The sequence below is a fragment of the Eretmochelys imbricata genome, chromosome 14 (genome assembly GCF_965152235.1).
Source record: "Eretmochelys imbricata isolate rEreImb1 chromosome 14, rEreImb1.hap1, whole genome shotgun sequence".
Classification (NCBI taxonomy): domain Eukaryota; kingdom Metazoa; phylum Chordata; order Testudines; family Cheloniidae; genus Eretmochelys; species Eretmochelys imbricata.
The window spans coordinates 31,053,158-31,068,774 of record NC_135585.1 but is presented as its reverse complement, the minus strand read 5'-3'; the positions used below and the strand labels follow the sequence as shown (position 1 = coordinate 31,068,774).

The 15,617-nt window shown below is 43.2% G+C and overlaps 1 protein-coding gene and 1 pseudogene across 1 annotated transcript; one reads left to right on the top strand and one right to left on the bottom strand.

Moving 5' to 3' along the window:
* The first annotated feature begins 1,537 nt into the window (after window positions 1–1,537).
* On the top strand, window positions 1,538–5,690 carry LOC144275008 (olfactory receptor 6F1-like; annotated as a pseudogene).
* A 3,383-nt stretch (window positions 5,691–9,073) lies between these two features.
* Window positions 9,074–10,027, bottom strand: LOC144275298 (olfactory receptor 14A16-like). The gene has a single exon (XM_077834506.1). It carries the CDS (start codon window positions 10,025–10,027, stop codon window positions 9,074–9,076), a length of 954 nt encoding a protein of 317 aa, XP_077690632.1.
* Between the last annotated feature and the right edge of the window lie 5,590 nt (window positions 10,028–15,617).

Sequence of the window (15,617 nt, the reverse complement as noted above, 5' to 3'; positions counted from 1 at the left end):
CCGCAGAGCACAGCAGAGATTCATGAAGGAGAAAATAGCAGAGGACAAGACTGACCCATTTACCTTAATATTAGAAGAAAGGAAATTTTCAGGGAAACTGGGATATTTTTCTTCCTATTTTTCTTCATGCTAAATTCCGCAGATCTGTTAAAATGGGATTTGCATATCAGTGATTCTCCAGAGTGCAAGTCAAGATCATCCCTTAAATATGGACATCCAGAATCAAGGGAAATTCTACATGCCGTGTGTCCATAACCTAATGGAGTTCAATGGGTATTGGGTACCAAACTCTCTTAAGCCCCTTTGAAAATCCCAGCTAAGAGCATGGAGGGACTTTTGACAAGGAATAGCACTGGCTGAAGATTGAATGAACAAGTAGTAGATCAAAAGTGCCATCAACATTTCCAATGTCAATGGGAAAAATGATGAAATGATCAGGATCCCCTTCCCTTCCCTTGCCCTGTTTCTTGACAAACTCTAGTTGCAAGTTGTAGCTGATTGAGGCTTAGGGAGATGGGGAGGTGGTAATAATTATTCAGGCACTAGGATTCTGACTTGAACATTCAAGGAACATCCAATAATGCATTTTAATGCATTGAGCATCTCTTGTAACCTACAGAATTCAAGACTGGGGTGGAGATGGAAAACTGATTCGGTGTGTTGGTTTTCACCCTCTGAGTCCTGGATTTCCCTATTGCTGCTATTTGCATACAGAAGGAAGCGTCCACTCCCATGGATGATGAGATTGTTTCTCATCAGGAGGACTGAGAAGAACAGAATTCAATACAAAGTATCGTTTATTTCTCCAGATGTTAGAAAATCTGTGGACCAAATGAATTTGGTCACTGTGTGGGGTGGGGTAAAATTTTCCACAGCAGCTAAGGGCCAGATTTTTAAAGGTATTTAGGCACCTAGTGGGATTTTCAAAAGCATCGAGTTGGCTAACACCCACTCAAACCCACTAGTTCCTCAGGAGGATGTTAAACAGAAGCTACTAAAGTTAGACATTTTTAAATCAGCAGATCCAGATAACCCGCATCCAGGAGTGTAAAAAATGCTAGCTGAGGAGCTCACTGGGCCTTTACTGTTGAAACACTGGAAGAAAGCTAATGTTGTGCCAATATTGAAAAAGGGTAAATGGGAGGACCAAGGTAATTATAGGCCTGTCAGGCAAGATAACGGAGTGGCTGATTGTGAGGTTATTGACATAAGCTGGGACCGTATAGATCATTGTTGCAACCAAAGTCCTGTAGTGGCACCAAATCTTGTATAAAGGGAGTCAAATAAGGTGTCAAAACAAGGCTATGGTTTGCTGGTGCTGATTATGCTGTCTATTTGTGTGTATTATTTTTGTTGTTAAAGTTATGAATATTGGCTCTATACTGTCTGTATTTCAAACTTATACTACGCTCCTCCGTGACACCCCAGGCAAGCTGGTGTCAGCTCTGCCTAGCCTGCTTGGTGGCCCATTAAGGACCACCAGATATACACTTGACCCATTGAGAGAAGGCAGACACGCATTGGGACTCAGCGAGGTATGCACGGACCTGCCTATGGACAGAACTCTCAGGTGTTTCCAGGCCAGGTGATGGACAGCTTCTCTTTGGCACAAAGAAAGAAAGACCACATGGCAAGAGACTATAAAAAGCTGCTGCAGCTCCTCCATCTTGTCTTCAGTCCTGCTTCATCCCTCTGGAGGGACTTTGCTACACTGAAGCTTTGAACCAAGGACTGAAAGATCCATCCCAGCTGTGGATGTTCTCCTGAGACTTGATTTGAATCTGCAGTTTATTCTCTCACTGCTGCAAGCCTGAACCAAGAACTTTGCCATCACTGTATGTCATTGATTCCATTGAACCAATTCTAGCTCTCGTCTATATCTTTTCTTTTTATGAATAAACCTTTAGATTTTAGATTCTAAAGGATTGGCAACTGCGTGATTTGTGGGTCAGATCTGATTTGTATATTGACCTGGGTTTGAGGCTTGGTCCTTTGGGATCGAGAGAACCTTTTTTCTTTTACTGGGCTATTGGTTTTCATCACCATTTGTCCCCATAACGAGTGGCACTGGTGGTGATACTGGGAAACTGGGGTGTCTAAGGGAATTGCTTGTGTGACTTGTGGTTAGCCAGTGGGGTAAAAGCAAAGTCTTCTCTGTCTGGCTGGTTTGGTTTGCGTTGGTGTGCACAGAAACCCCAGCCTTGGGCTGTAACTGCCCTGCTTGAAGCAATTTGTCCTGAATGGGTACTCTCTGTTGGGTCCCGCCAGAACCAGCATCATTACACTGATAAGGGACTCAATTAATAAAGAAATAAAGTAATATAATTAATGTCATTTAACATGGGTTTATGGTAAATAGATCCTGTCAAACTAACTTGGTATCATTTTTGATGACATTACAATTGTGATTGATAAAGGCAATAGTGCTGATATAATAGACTTCTCTATGGCATCTGACTTGGTGCTGCATGACATTTTGACTAAACAACTAGAAGGATACAAAAATAACATGGCACACAATACATGGACTAAAAGCTGGCTCACGGTTAGGTCTCAAAATGTAATTGTTAAAGGGAATTGTCTTGGAACAGGTATGTTTCCAGTGGGGTCCAAGAGGGTTCTGTTCATATCCTAACTCTATTTAACATTTTTTCATGACATGGAAGATGACATAAACTCATCACTGATAAAGTTTGCAAATGACACAAAAATGAGGAAGTAGTTAATAATGAAGAGGACAGGGTTACAGAGCGATCTGGATCGCTTGGTAAGCTGGGCGCAAGCAAACACTATGATTTTACTATGGCTAAATGTGAATGTCTACATCTAGGAACAAAGCATGTAGGACATACTTGCAGGATGTGGAACTCTATTGTGGGTAACAGTGATTCTGAAAAAGATTTGGCGGTCATGGTGGATAATCAGCTGAACATGAGCTCCCAGTGTGATGCTGTGCCAAAAGGACTAATGCAATTCTTGGATGCATAAAGAGGAAAAAGACTACGTCCAGTTCTCGTGTCAACAATTCAAAAAGGATGTTGATCAATTGGAGAGGGTTCAGAGAAGAGCCATGAGAATGATTAAAAGTTTAGGAAGCACGCCTTATAGTGACAGACCCAAGGAGCTCAATCTATTTAGCTTAACAAAAAGAAGGTTAATGGGTGAATAAACCACAGTCTATAAATTCCTTCATGGTCTCTTCAGTCTAGCATAGAAAGGGATAACACCATACAATGGCTGGAAGTTTAAGCTAGGCAAAATCAGACTGGAAATAAGACATACAGTGAGAGTAATTAAGTTTTGGAGCAATTTACTAACGGTCATGGTGGATTCTCCATCACTGAGAATTTTTCAATCAAGATTGGATGTTTTTCTAAAAGATCTGCTCTAAAAATTATTTTGGAGAAGATCTATGTCCTGTGTTATACAGAAGGTCAGACTAGATGATCACAATGGTCCCTTCTGGCTTTGGAATCTATGAATCAATGAAACCAATGACTTTAGGTGCCTTGGTGTTTTTGAAAATCCCACTACATGCCTAAATACCATTTAAAATCTGGCCCTGGGTGACTTGAGAGCCTACATCTAATTTTCAAAAGAGCTTTAATCTTTCAGAGCCAGATTTTCAAAAGTATGAAGATGTCTAAAGCTTCAGATAGATGCTCAGCGGGATTTTCAAAAACCCCTAACCAGATTAGGTGCCTAACCTGCTTAAGCATTTTTGACAGTCTGCACCGTTGACATCTAAACACTTTTGAAACTCTAGCTCTTAGGCTCCTAAGCAACTTACATGATTTTGTAATGGGATTTAGGCTTCTATATCATTTAAGCACTGTCATAAATATAAAGGGAAGGGTAACCACCTTTCTGCATTCAGTGCTATAAAATCCCTCTTGGACAGAGGCAAAACCCTTTCACCTGTAGAGGGCTAAGAAGTTAAGATAACCTCGCTGGCACCTGACCAAAATGACCAATGAGGAGACAAGATACTTTCAAAGCTGGAGGGGGAGGAACAAAGGGTCTCTCTGTCTGTCTGTGTGATGCTTTTGCTGGGAACAGATCAGGAATGCAGCTCAGAACTCCTGTAAAAAGTTAGTCAGTACTCTAGCTAGAAATGCGTTAGATTTCCTTTTGTTTAATGGCTGGTAAAATAGGCTGTGCTGAATGGAATGTATATTCCTGGTTTTGTGTCTTTTTGTAACTTAAGGTTTTGCCTAGAGGGATGCTCTATGTTTTGAATCTGATTACCCTGTAAGGTATTTACAATCCTGATTTTACAGAGGTGATTCTTTTACCTTTTCTTTCATTAAAATTCTTCTTTTAAGAACCGAACCTGATTGCTTTTTCATTGTTCTTAAGTTCCAAGGGTTTGGGTCTGTGTTCACCTGTACAAATTGGTGAGGATTTAATCAAGCCTTTCCCAGGAAAGGGGGTGTAGGGCTTGGGGGGATACTTTGGGGGAAGACGTCTCCAAGTGGGCTCTTTCCCTGTAGTTTGTGTAACACGCTTGGTGGTGGCAGCATAGGGTTCAAGGACAAGGCAAAGTTTGTACCTTGTGGAATTTTTTTAACCTCAGCTGGTAAGAATAAGCTTAGGGGATCTTTCATGCAGGTCCCCACATCTGTACCCTAGAGTTCAGAGTGGGAAAGGAATCTTGACAGGCACCCTTGAAAATTGTACCTGTGATGTCTAACAATCCATGTAACAAAGCTTCTCCTGAATTATGATCTTTTGTATCTTGACAGATGGAGCCTGTGACTGGAATAGAGAAGGAAATCTACTCCAGGATATAGGAATTTATCCTTCTGGGCTTCCCCCGTAGTCAATATTTGCAGATCTCTCTTTCTGTGGTGTTTACCATGATGTATGTCCTGACAGTTGCAGGAAATGTTGCCATCCTAGTCCTAGTGAGGGCCAGCCATCAACTCCGCACCCCCATGTACTTCTTCCTTTGCTACCTCTCCTTGCTGGAGATATGATACAGCACAGCCTGTGTTCCCAAGACCATTGCGATTTTCCTGGGGAAAAGCAGAACCATCCCCTTTAGTAGCTGCATCCTGCAGATGGACTTCATTTTCTCCCTGGGCTGCACAGAATATTTCCTCTTGTCCGCCATGGCCTATGACTGCTATCTGGCTATTTGCTACCCATTGCGCTATAGCACCATCATGAACAGCACCTTCTCTGCTCAGCTGGCCCTTGGCTCCTGGGTGTGTAGTTTCCTGGCTATTTCTATCCCAGAATCCCTGAGAGTTAGATTGTCCTTCTGTGGCACTAATGTCATTACTTGTTTCTTCTGCAGCATAGATTCCTTCATCATTCTCTCCTGCCCAGACACCTACATGATTGAGATGGCAGCTTTTATCATCTCGATCATCGTCATCCTGGGATTATGTTCAATAACTCTGGTCTCCTACATTTACACCCTCTCCACCATACTGAGAATCCCGTCACCACAAGGCCAGCAAAAGGCCTTTTCCACTTGCTCTTCCCATCTCACTCTTGTGATTATATGGTACAGCTCCACCATCTTCCTGTATGTCAGGCCTTCCAGACAGAATGCCTTGGACATGAACAAGACTGTCAACACTTTGAATACTATTGTAACTCCGCTGTTCAACCTCTTCATTGACAGTCTGAGAAACAAAGAGGTGAAGGAGACTTTATGGAAGGTATTCAGTGGGCCATGAAGTTGTTTTTGAATGGCTTAGATGTTACTGGGTCTGATTCTCAGCCTGTGCTCATGTTCCTTTTGGTAGTAACCGTCCTTGTTGTTGTTCTTTTAATCCTGGTTCCAGTTTTACATTTACAATTTTTGTATTTGGGTAAAATGTTCAGAAGTGCCTAAGGGCCAGATTTGCAAAGGAATTTAGGCACCTAAAGATTCAGATAGGCCCCTAAACACCATGAAAGATGTGGTTTCTAGGAGCCTAATTTTTATTGAAAATCTACTGGACGTGAGCTCCTAAGGGGCATATTTTCAAAGATATTTAGGTGTCTAAAGATGCAGATAGTTGTTTAGTGGGCTTTTCCAAAGCACTTCAGCAGATGAGGCACCAAAATCCCATTGATTTCAGTGGTAGCTACAAATACTTTTGAAAATCTGTCCCTTAAAATCTCTCGAGAGGTCCCATTGGCATGAATGAACATCTTTCAACTGAATTAAATGGCCTTTCGATCAGGCCCTATGTAGACATTACTTTTAGCAATTCACATTTAGGCCCCCATCCTGAGATCCTTACTCAAGTGCTAAATTATATTATTTTGAGTCGTCCACTTGACTCTAATGGGACTACTCACACTAGGAAAGAAAGCTTGTGCATAAAGCGTGTGCAGGATCAAGACCTTAGTGACACTGAATCTGCACTCAGAAGTTTGTCCTAAGTTTAAATTTGTAGCAACTCCAGAATTTTCATTATCTGTGATGTATGACTGGTTGGCCAACTCACACGACATTGTGTCTGTTCCTTGGTTCAATAGCTGAAAAATTATTAAACAGCAGACTAAAGAACAACATGCAGGAAATAAAGAATGATGAACAACGATGGTGGATTTTTTTTTTATTAGTGAAGAATTTCAAAAAATCAAATTTATTTCCCTTTTTAAGGGTTCTAAGTTTGGGGGTCCTACATGTTGGTAAATGGAAACAATTCAATCAAGTTTTTTTATAAAGTTTTCCATTTAAATGTGGTAAAAAAATCACTAAATCAACAGTTCTTTACAAAAATTTTCATTTTTGAAAATGGTCATTTTTCAACAAAAAGGAATTACAAGGGAGAAAGAAGTTCAATTAATGGTGATCAATATGTTTTCACAGAATCTTTTTTATCAAATGAACTTGATTTGACTGTGACATTTCTGATTGTTAAAGGCAATGGTGTTGACGTAATAGACTTGCATTTTTCTAAAGGTTTGATTCAGGGTAACATCACACTATTTAAAAATAACACTACACAAAAACTATAGTAAATTGATTAAAAACTGGCTAACTGTTTGTTCTCAAAACATAACTGTTGATAGGAACTGTTCATTTTAATGGGTGATAGACACCTAGATGCTTTTGAGAATCCCACTAGGTTCCTAAATACCTTTACATATCTTGCCCTTGATGCCTGACTTATTTGTATTTTTGTATATTTGTATCTAGACCAGTCTTATCATCGGAGTGTAAATAAACTTTAACTTTTACCTTTGTATCCCCCTACCTTTTGGAAAGTGTTTTACTTATTAAGGCTGGGGATTTCAAAGGAGGTAAAGACGTAGGCTGGGTTTAACAAAGGAACCTGAGAGAGTTTTAATAGAATTTTTGCACCTATGTCCCTTTGGCATCTTTGGAAGTCCCAGCCATAATTGGAGCTGGTTGGAATTTTCATTGTAGAGGAAATTCCAATAGTTTGAAATTGATTTTTATCCCAAATCTGGATGAAAATTTAAAACGTGCTGATACAGACTAACACGGCTACCACTCTGAAACTTGTATTTAGCTGTGACATTCTGAACACCTTCCCCAGACCTGAAGAAGAGCTCTGTGTAAGCTTGGAAATTTGTCTCTCCCAACAACAGAAATTGGGCCAGTACAGATGTTACTTCACCCGTTGCTTGGAAAAACCCATCAAGGAGATGACATACGGGCACGCCCAATAAATGAGAAAACACTGACAACACTGTCTACTCAAACACTCAGCATCTCCCCAGGCAGAGGAACCAGAATGGAGATGGGGGTGGAGGGGCAGGGGGCCATGGCGCCATCACTTTTAAAAGTGGGAGGGCTATGTTCTCCGCTTTTTACTGGCCTTAAGGGTGAGCGATGGTGGGGAGGGGGCAGAGAGGAGCAAGCGTGGGAAAGGGTCTTGGGGGGAAGAGGCGGCACGAGGGTGGGTCCTCGGGGGAAGAGGCCGTATGGGGGTGGGACCTTGGTTCAGGTGTCGGTGGCCCCCCCACTTCTAGGGAGCTTCCAGTGCTCCTGTCCCCAGGCACTCCCACCTCATAAAGAAACAAATCAATCCACCAGTAAAAAAAAAACAAAAAAAACCCCCTAAAATAAAATTTAAAAAATCTGAGAAAGAAGCAAGAACCAAACAACTGCACTGATACCACAATCATATTTTTTACCCTGAGGGGAAGAACAAAAAAAGGAATGGAGTCTCTGGCTCCTCGCGGTCTACTAGGGGCTTTGCTATGGCTCCTGATTTTATGTGGAAGGTGCTCAGATAGCATGGTGATGGGTGACAGTGTGGAATCCTACGATAGATGGATAGATTAGATTAGACAGAACGAACTCCTGCAAATCCTTCTTACATGGGATTATGGCTGGCACCTGACACAGGGTAGGACTCTGCACTTAAATAGGTCCCCTGTCTCTTTGTCATATGCTAAAATTAAGACTTCCAGACCCACCAGCCATGCTCCCCCCCTCCCCCCCATCACTTGCAGACTCCCTATACAGCAAAAGACTTGTTCCATGCAGCAGGGCCTGTAGGTGAAAGGCAACAAAAATCAAAGGCCCCAGACTTCAGTCTTGATTTCTCTGAGTGATAGTCCTTCAGCAAAGTAACAGGCACCTTTCTCAGGTAGGAGGAGAGCTGCCATGAACAAAGAACGATAGACGGCTATTGAGCAAGCCCAGACTTCTGCAGTCACCATGTCAATATTTACCCAGATAGCAAAACACAGAGTTCATGATCTGATGCTGCCATATCCCACTCTGTCACATCAGCAAACAGAAACCTAAAAGCCATCATACTCCAAGCAAAGTTTTGACCCCCAAAAAGGAGAAGAACCAGAGAGTCCATGAAGTCCAATGGGTACTTTCTAATGGCTACTGATTTTATGTGGAAGGTACTCAGATAACATGGTGAGGGGTGGCAGTATAAAAGCATGAGATAGATAGATTTTCATCTTACTTATACTGCTATAAACCTAGAAGAACTCCACTGACTGAGTGGAGTTAGTGTGGATTTACCACTATACATACAGCATTTTGCAAAAAAAAAATCACACACCATATTCTTATGGGGACAATAATGTCATCAGTTGATTGTATTTGTAAAAAAAACAGATAAAACCATGTTCATCAGAGAAATGCAGACATTTTATTTTTGTTGAATAACCTCCACCCAGTCAGTTTCCTCAGGGAAGCTTTGATTTCCTTGTTCCTCATGCTGTAGATGATTGGATTCATCACTGGCGGCAGCACGGAATAGAGAACAGCCACCACGAGATCCAGAGCTGACGGAGAGCTGGAGATGGGTTTCATGTGAGCAAAGACAGCAGTGGAAAGAAACATGGAAATTACAATGAGGTGAGGAAGGCATGTGGAGAAGGTTTTATGTCGGCCCTGCTCAGAGGGGATTCTCAATACCGTGGTCAAGATCTGAACATATGTCACAATTATAAAAACAAAACAACTTAGGGTTAAACACACACCAAATGCAATAACCCCAACTTCACTGAAGTACGAGTTAGAGCAGGCGAGCTTGAGTAGCTGGGGGATTTCACAGAAGAACTGATCCACCATGTTGCCTCCACAGAAGGTTATCGAAAACGTGTACCCGGTGTACAATGAAGAATAGAGAATTACACTGATCCAGGCACTGGCTGCCATTTGGACACAAGCTCTCCTGTTCATTATAGTCTCATAGTGCAGTGGTTTGCAGATGGCGACGTATCGATCGTATGCCATGATGGTGAGTAAGACAAAGTCGGTTTCAGCAAAGAAGATGAAGAAAAAGACTTGGGTGACACATCCAGAATAGGAAATGGACCTGGTGTTCATAAGGGAATTGGCCATAGATTTGGGGATGGTGACAGAGATGGAGCCGAGGTCTAGGATGGACAAACTCATCAGGAAGAAGTACATGGGGGTGTGAAGGTTGTAGTCAAGAGCTATGGCTATGATGATGAGAAGATTTCCTGTCAGGGCTGCCAGGTAAAGCACTAGAAACACCATGAAGTGCAAAATCTGCAGCTCTCGAACATCAGAGAATCCCAGGAGAAGGAACTCGGTCACGGTGGTTTGGTTGGACATTTTCTTTCTTAGTTCATCGTGTGATGGCTGTGGAGGGAAGGACAAGAGCAATGGTCAGGGTTATAGCGAGAGAGGGAATGACTCTGATTCCCCTCTCCCTGATATCTCATGGTGTGAATGTCAAAGGTGCACAGCACTTGTCACTTCCATTGTCTGGAGTAGTGAGGGCTCCTCACCGCTCACAACCAGGGCACTACTCTGGTGCGTTATGATAGGAGTGTAAATTGGCATCGCTCCCTTAAAGTCACTGGAGCTGGGTCAGTTTACACCATCTGAGGGTCTGGCCCAAGATGAGGATGTGGCTTGATCAAATGCAGGATGAAAGATGGAACAAAGTACAATCCAAATCCAACAATTTGAGCCAAAATTATGCCCCTATTGCTACAGACAGCAGGCTCACAACTTGGCCAACTCAACTAAAATACTAAAATGCCAGCACAGTCTGATTCCCACTTAACTGAGAAATACAGCACAGAATCACCCAGCTTCCCGCATGGCAGCTTTTCTGTGATGATTCCACCCCAACATCCCACATACCGCCTGATGCCTACTTACAAGTTGATTTATGGCACCAGATCCCAGCTGCACTCCCATTGCTGGGTGATGGTGGGCTGGTCGCATCGCTCAGTTGCTCCTAGGTTGTGTGGTTCCCCTCTGTGACTTTATTTCTGTGCTGTGTGAGTCAGGAGACTTTGGTTCTAGTCTTGCCTCTGTCACTTTGTGACCATGGAGCAGTCACCGCTGCCTCTCTTTCCTCCCCTTCCCTTTGTCTGTCTTGTGTACTTTGAATGTGAACTCTTTTGGGGATGGATTGTGTCTTCCTATGTGCATGTTCTGTGCACATGTTGACAGTATTTTTGTTTAGCAGGCAGCAGTGTGGGACAGAGGCTATGATGGTAGAAGTGGAGATCTGGGTTCTAGTTCCATCAACCTCCTGCCTGTCCTTGGGTATGATAAAGAGAGACAGGCTTTGTCTGGGAGCTTCGACTCTCAGGGCTTTAGTTTAGAGAGGTTAGTATGTTTAAAACACATTCTCTGGGCGACCAACTTTGCTACTTACTCAGTTTTACCATCCTGCAGCTACCCCTTTGAAACAGACAAACATGGTTGCAATACAGGGAATGGGGTTGGAAATTATGGTGTTATTGGACAATATTCATGTTCCCCACCCTGGCAAAAAGCTAAGTTTCCAGGTAGGAGTAGTCAGACAATTTCTACTTTATTTCAAAGGAAAATTCAGTTTTCAGTTGAATATATTTTCATGGAAAATCTCTGATATCCATAACAATGAAAACTTGTTTTCATTATGCCTAAAAATTTTCAGGTTCCAACAGTTTTCGGTTGAAACTGTTTGGTTCTCACAACCTCAATGAAAAGTCAATTTTTTCTGGTGGAAAAAAAATCTGATCATCTCTAGATATCTGCATAATTTGATAGTAAAAGTCTTCAAGAGTTCTAATTGCAATTCATATCTCTGATATTAAATTTGCCCCATATATTAATACTCTAACATATGTAATTGAAATAGAAAACTTACTTTGTTGGTCTTTATTCCAATTTGCGATGCATTTGATCCTACAGTGTTAGGAATCATTGGTCATTATCTATCTATCTATCTATTCACCCACTGCCAGGATTGTTTGGTTCTCTCTGTCATGCCCCCATCACTGTCGTATCTACCAGCTGTTGTCGCATCCCTTCGCTGGATGTCCTGAGTTGTGGGGGTCTCTCTGCAGTTCCTAGCACAGATGGGTCCTCCCTGCTTCCCTCCTAGGGCAGGCTTGGGTGAAAGGTGATGGACTAAATGGGATCAGGGGCTGAAAGACACTCCCAGCTCTCGAGCTGATCCTGGTTTGTGCCGGCTTCAAACAAGGTCACAGCCCAAGATATCCCTGCTCTGGGGCTAAATAGCTGAATCTGGTCTCCAGGGCTGTGAGCCCAGCTCTGCTCTCACCACAGGAGCAAACCATCCTGACAACCTGCCCTAGTTGACCCTAACCCCCCAGAGGAGGAACAGCACCTGCCCTGCATCTCACATGATGACAGCATCTCTTGAAGGACCTTTAGCTAAAAACAAGGCAGGGCTGGATGAGAAAGAGGGTCCCCACAGGATGGCAAAATAAAACATATATTTGTAGCACAGACATGGGATCTACAATAGCTAAGAGCCTCTTGGCACCAGAGTCTCAGTTGGCCTGGAATAGCCTGTTCCTTCATTAACTCCACATAGTCACCTCTAGGGGAGCAGAGATGTTTTTCTCCTGCATTGCACCAGCAGCTCTTGGGATGCAGCCACCAGAGGAACCCACAGCTCAGGCTGCCCTGGCTGCTTCAAGTTCCTCACTAAGAGACAAACACTAAAAACTAAGGACCAGGTCCTGAGTTTGTGTAAACTGGTACACTTCCACTGACTTCATAGTAGCGAGGGCTATTTACACCACTTGGGATCTGACTCATTGACTTCCAGGGAGCTACATCCATTTACACCAGCTGAGGATCTGGCCCATGATGCAGTTTCCAACCCATATCCTTTGCCTGTGAAACTGAACCAAAGAAGAGTCAAACATTCGTAACCAGGCTCCTCTTTCCTAGCTCTTTGTCCACTGGGATGAATTACAAGTATAACTTGTAAGTGTGACAGAGCGATTCATTCCCACTTGGGACAGAACTGGGGACAGTGTTGTGGAGATTTTCTGCATCTGATCTTCAACTTTTATTGGGATGAATAGCCCAGGTCTTTTTCTTTCTTTCTTTCTTTCTTTCTTTCTTTCTTTCTTTCTTTCTTTCTTTCTTTCTTTCTTTCTTTCTTTCTTTCTTTCTTTCTTTCTTTCTTTCTTTCTCAGTAGTAACACTGTTGTCCTTCCGGCAGACAACATTAAAATAAAAGGCTCCTTTGGCTGCAGATGCACTGTTTAAAAATGTGTAATTTACACAAGACATTCATGTCAGAGAAACTGATGAAATGCAAAGAGCCAGAGAGTAGAAATCAGCCCGAGACCTGTTGGAATCAATGGTTCCGATCCTCAGCAAGTTCAAATCAGGGTAGCTCCACTGAAGTGGATGGGTCAGTGCCCCAGTTTCTGTAAATCACCTCTAGCTGCCTTGGACTCAGAGGGTCCAGACCCCCAAACAGCTGTTGTGTAAATCAGCCCCAGCCCCACTGAAGTCAGTTAGACCAGTTCCTCAGCGAATGTAAATTGGCAGAGTGCTATGGAACTCGGCCAGGTTACATGAGCTAAATATCTGTGCCATGATGTCTAGTTTTTCCTTTGTTCCTGTCTCTGAGATTCTCATTGCTGAACATCACAATCCCATCTCAATGCTCCTGGAATATTCCAATAGCAGGGTTCATAGAAACCTGCAAAATGGGTACCCAACCAGTAAATGAACTGATGAATATTATTACCATCACAGCAACGCCCTTCTAGTTATGGTTGCATCATGACTTCTGTTTAAAGGTCCTCCTTTCTTAAAAAGAAAAGAAAAAGAAATAGAAAAAACAGAAGACATGCTTAATCAGATTCTTTTGAAATTTAGTGTGCCTTAGGAGGGTGCAGGGTAGGATTAGTGACCTAAATGTGGGGTCATTTGAGTGAAGGGTTGTGGAGATATGAGCCCAGTTACAAGATTCTAGGTTTGTTTATTTTGCTCAAAGCTAGAGATCCAACTATTGATCTGATGCAGGTCAAACTGGTCTCAATCTGTCTCATTTTTCCCAAGGTAGTGCACGGCCCCCACTAAATCTTGGGGGACCCAAAATGAGAATGGAATTTAAGAAAGTCTGCGTGTTGGATTGTGCTCTTGTGCCAATGCAGAAGGAGGGCTAGCAGATTTCCATTCCCGCCATTTCGTATGGTTTAAAGCTCAGTTTCTGGAAGTGCACTAGAAGCTGAATGGTTACTCGGATAGCTTTGAAATTTGGGTGCCTTGGGCAGGCCCGGGGTAGCATTTGAGTTCCAAATTTGTTGTCATTTGACCAAGGGCTTCCGGAGTTATAAGCCCCTCCATAACTTCCAGTTTCCTTCTGCTGCCTTGTATTGTTAAACTGTGAGGTACGAATGACGGGATCAACCACAGACCTCATTGAGATTGACGGCTATGAATTCATCCTTCAATTAACATAACTAACAATAAGTTAACCAAAAGCCTTCACCTTAAGCTTTGTCTACACTACCACTCTTGTCAGTCGGGATGTGAAAAAACCACCCCGACCGACAAAAGTTTTACAGACACAAGCGGTAAAGGTAGTAAGATCCGAAGGGTAGACACAGCGGTAAAGGTAAAAGCTGTAAGGTCCATAGTGTTGACATGGCCTAACTCTGTTGAGTTACTCACTGGGTGAGTAAGAGGAGAAACAGCTTCATTTCCTTGACTAGAGTTACTCTTTATTTACACCAGGCTGAGGGCGAGAAGAATGAGTCTCACTGTGTCCAGTGGAATCACTCCTGGTTTCCCTGGGGGGAGCGTATCCGCACCAATGACCAGTGGGGGAACACACAGGGATGCCATTAACGTCTCTCTGTTTGAACTGGGGTAAGTCAGCTTGGAAGAGCAGCCCATGTTTGTAGCTTTCGGCGTTCCTAACTGTGCAACCCTGGACTCGATCACTTCATTTCTTTCCCCACCTACATTTCCATCCATACAAATGTCCTTTGCTTGATGTGGCCACCTCTCCATGGAATGGGGGAAAATGAAACAAAAACCTGTGAAGTGAAGAAATTTTCTTGGAGAAATTTGCTCTGATGAACACATGGCGTGCACCTCTGTGACCAAACCCTGGAACTGCTGAAGTCAGTGAGAGCATTGCTAGTGACTGCAGTGGGATCAGGACCGGGCCTTCCCTGCTATCAGGAAATTGCAAATTAATTTGAGATGAGCCCAGCTCAGACACTGGGCTCTTTCTTGGGATCCTCACTTCCCCAACGCTCAGGCAAGGGGGCTTAGGATCTGAGGTTCTGATTCCACACTAAAGCCCATCGCTACAGAACCCACCTTTACTTTGACTGGCAACAATTGGCTCCTTTGATGGCTATCGCAATCTCCATGGAGAGACCATGTAGTGAAGGGGAGTGGGAGCCCGATCTACCCTCTCCCATTTTGAGATGATCTCTTCAGGTCTGGGCTGGTCCATGGTCTCTGCTGAGGCTGCTCACAGGGGATTAACACGTTCTAGTTTGGATGGATGAGATGTTTGGTGGGTGCTTTCATGACGTGTCCAAGGAGATGAGGCACAAAACCAATTTTTCATGGAGCTCAGAAGGGGAGGACACTGGGGCACTGCTTACTGGGGCTGGGTTGAATAGGTGACCTAGACATGAAAGCAGCCGCTTCATCGGTTATCTCCCAAGCCAGCATGTCCCATCCTGCGCCGAGATGGCTATAGCATTCATGTGGACATGGGGTGTGAACTGAGACCTCCTCTCCTTTCATATGTCCAGTGCTGGAAGCGAAGACCAGGGACTGTCCTGCTCTCTAAAGATGCTGTTTCGGGGAACAGAGAGACAAGGTGGGTGAGGTAATATCTAGTGAGTAGAAAACAGCTCAACAGAATGGGCACCATGCATCCCGGGTACTAATTGCTGATTTCCAT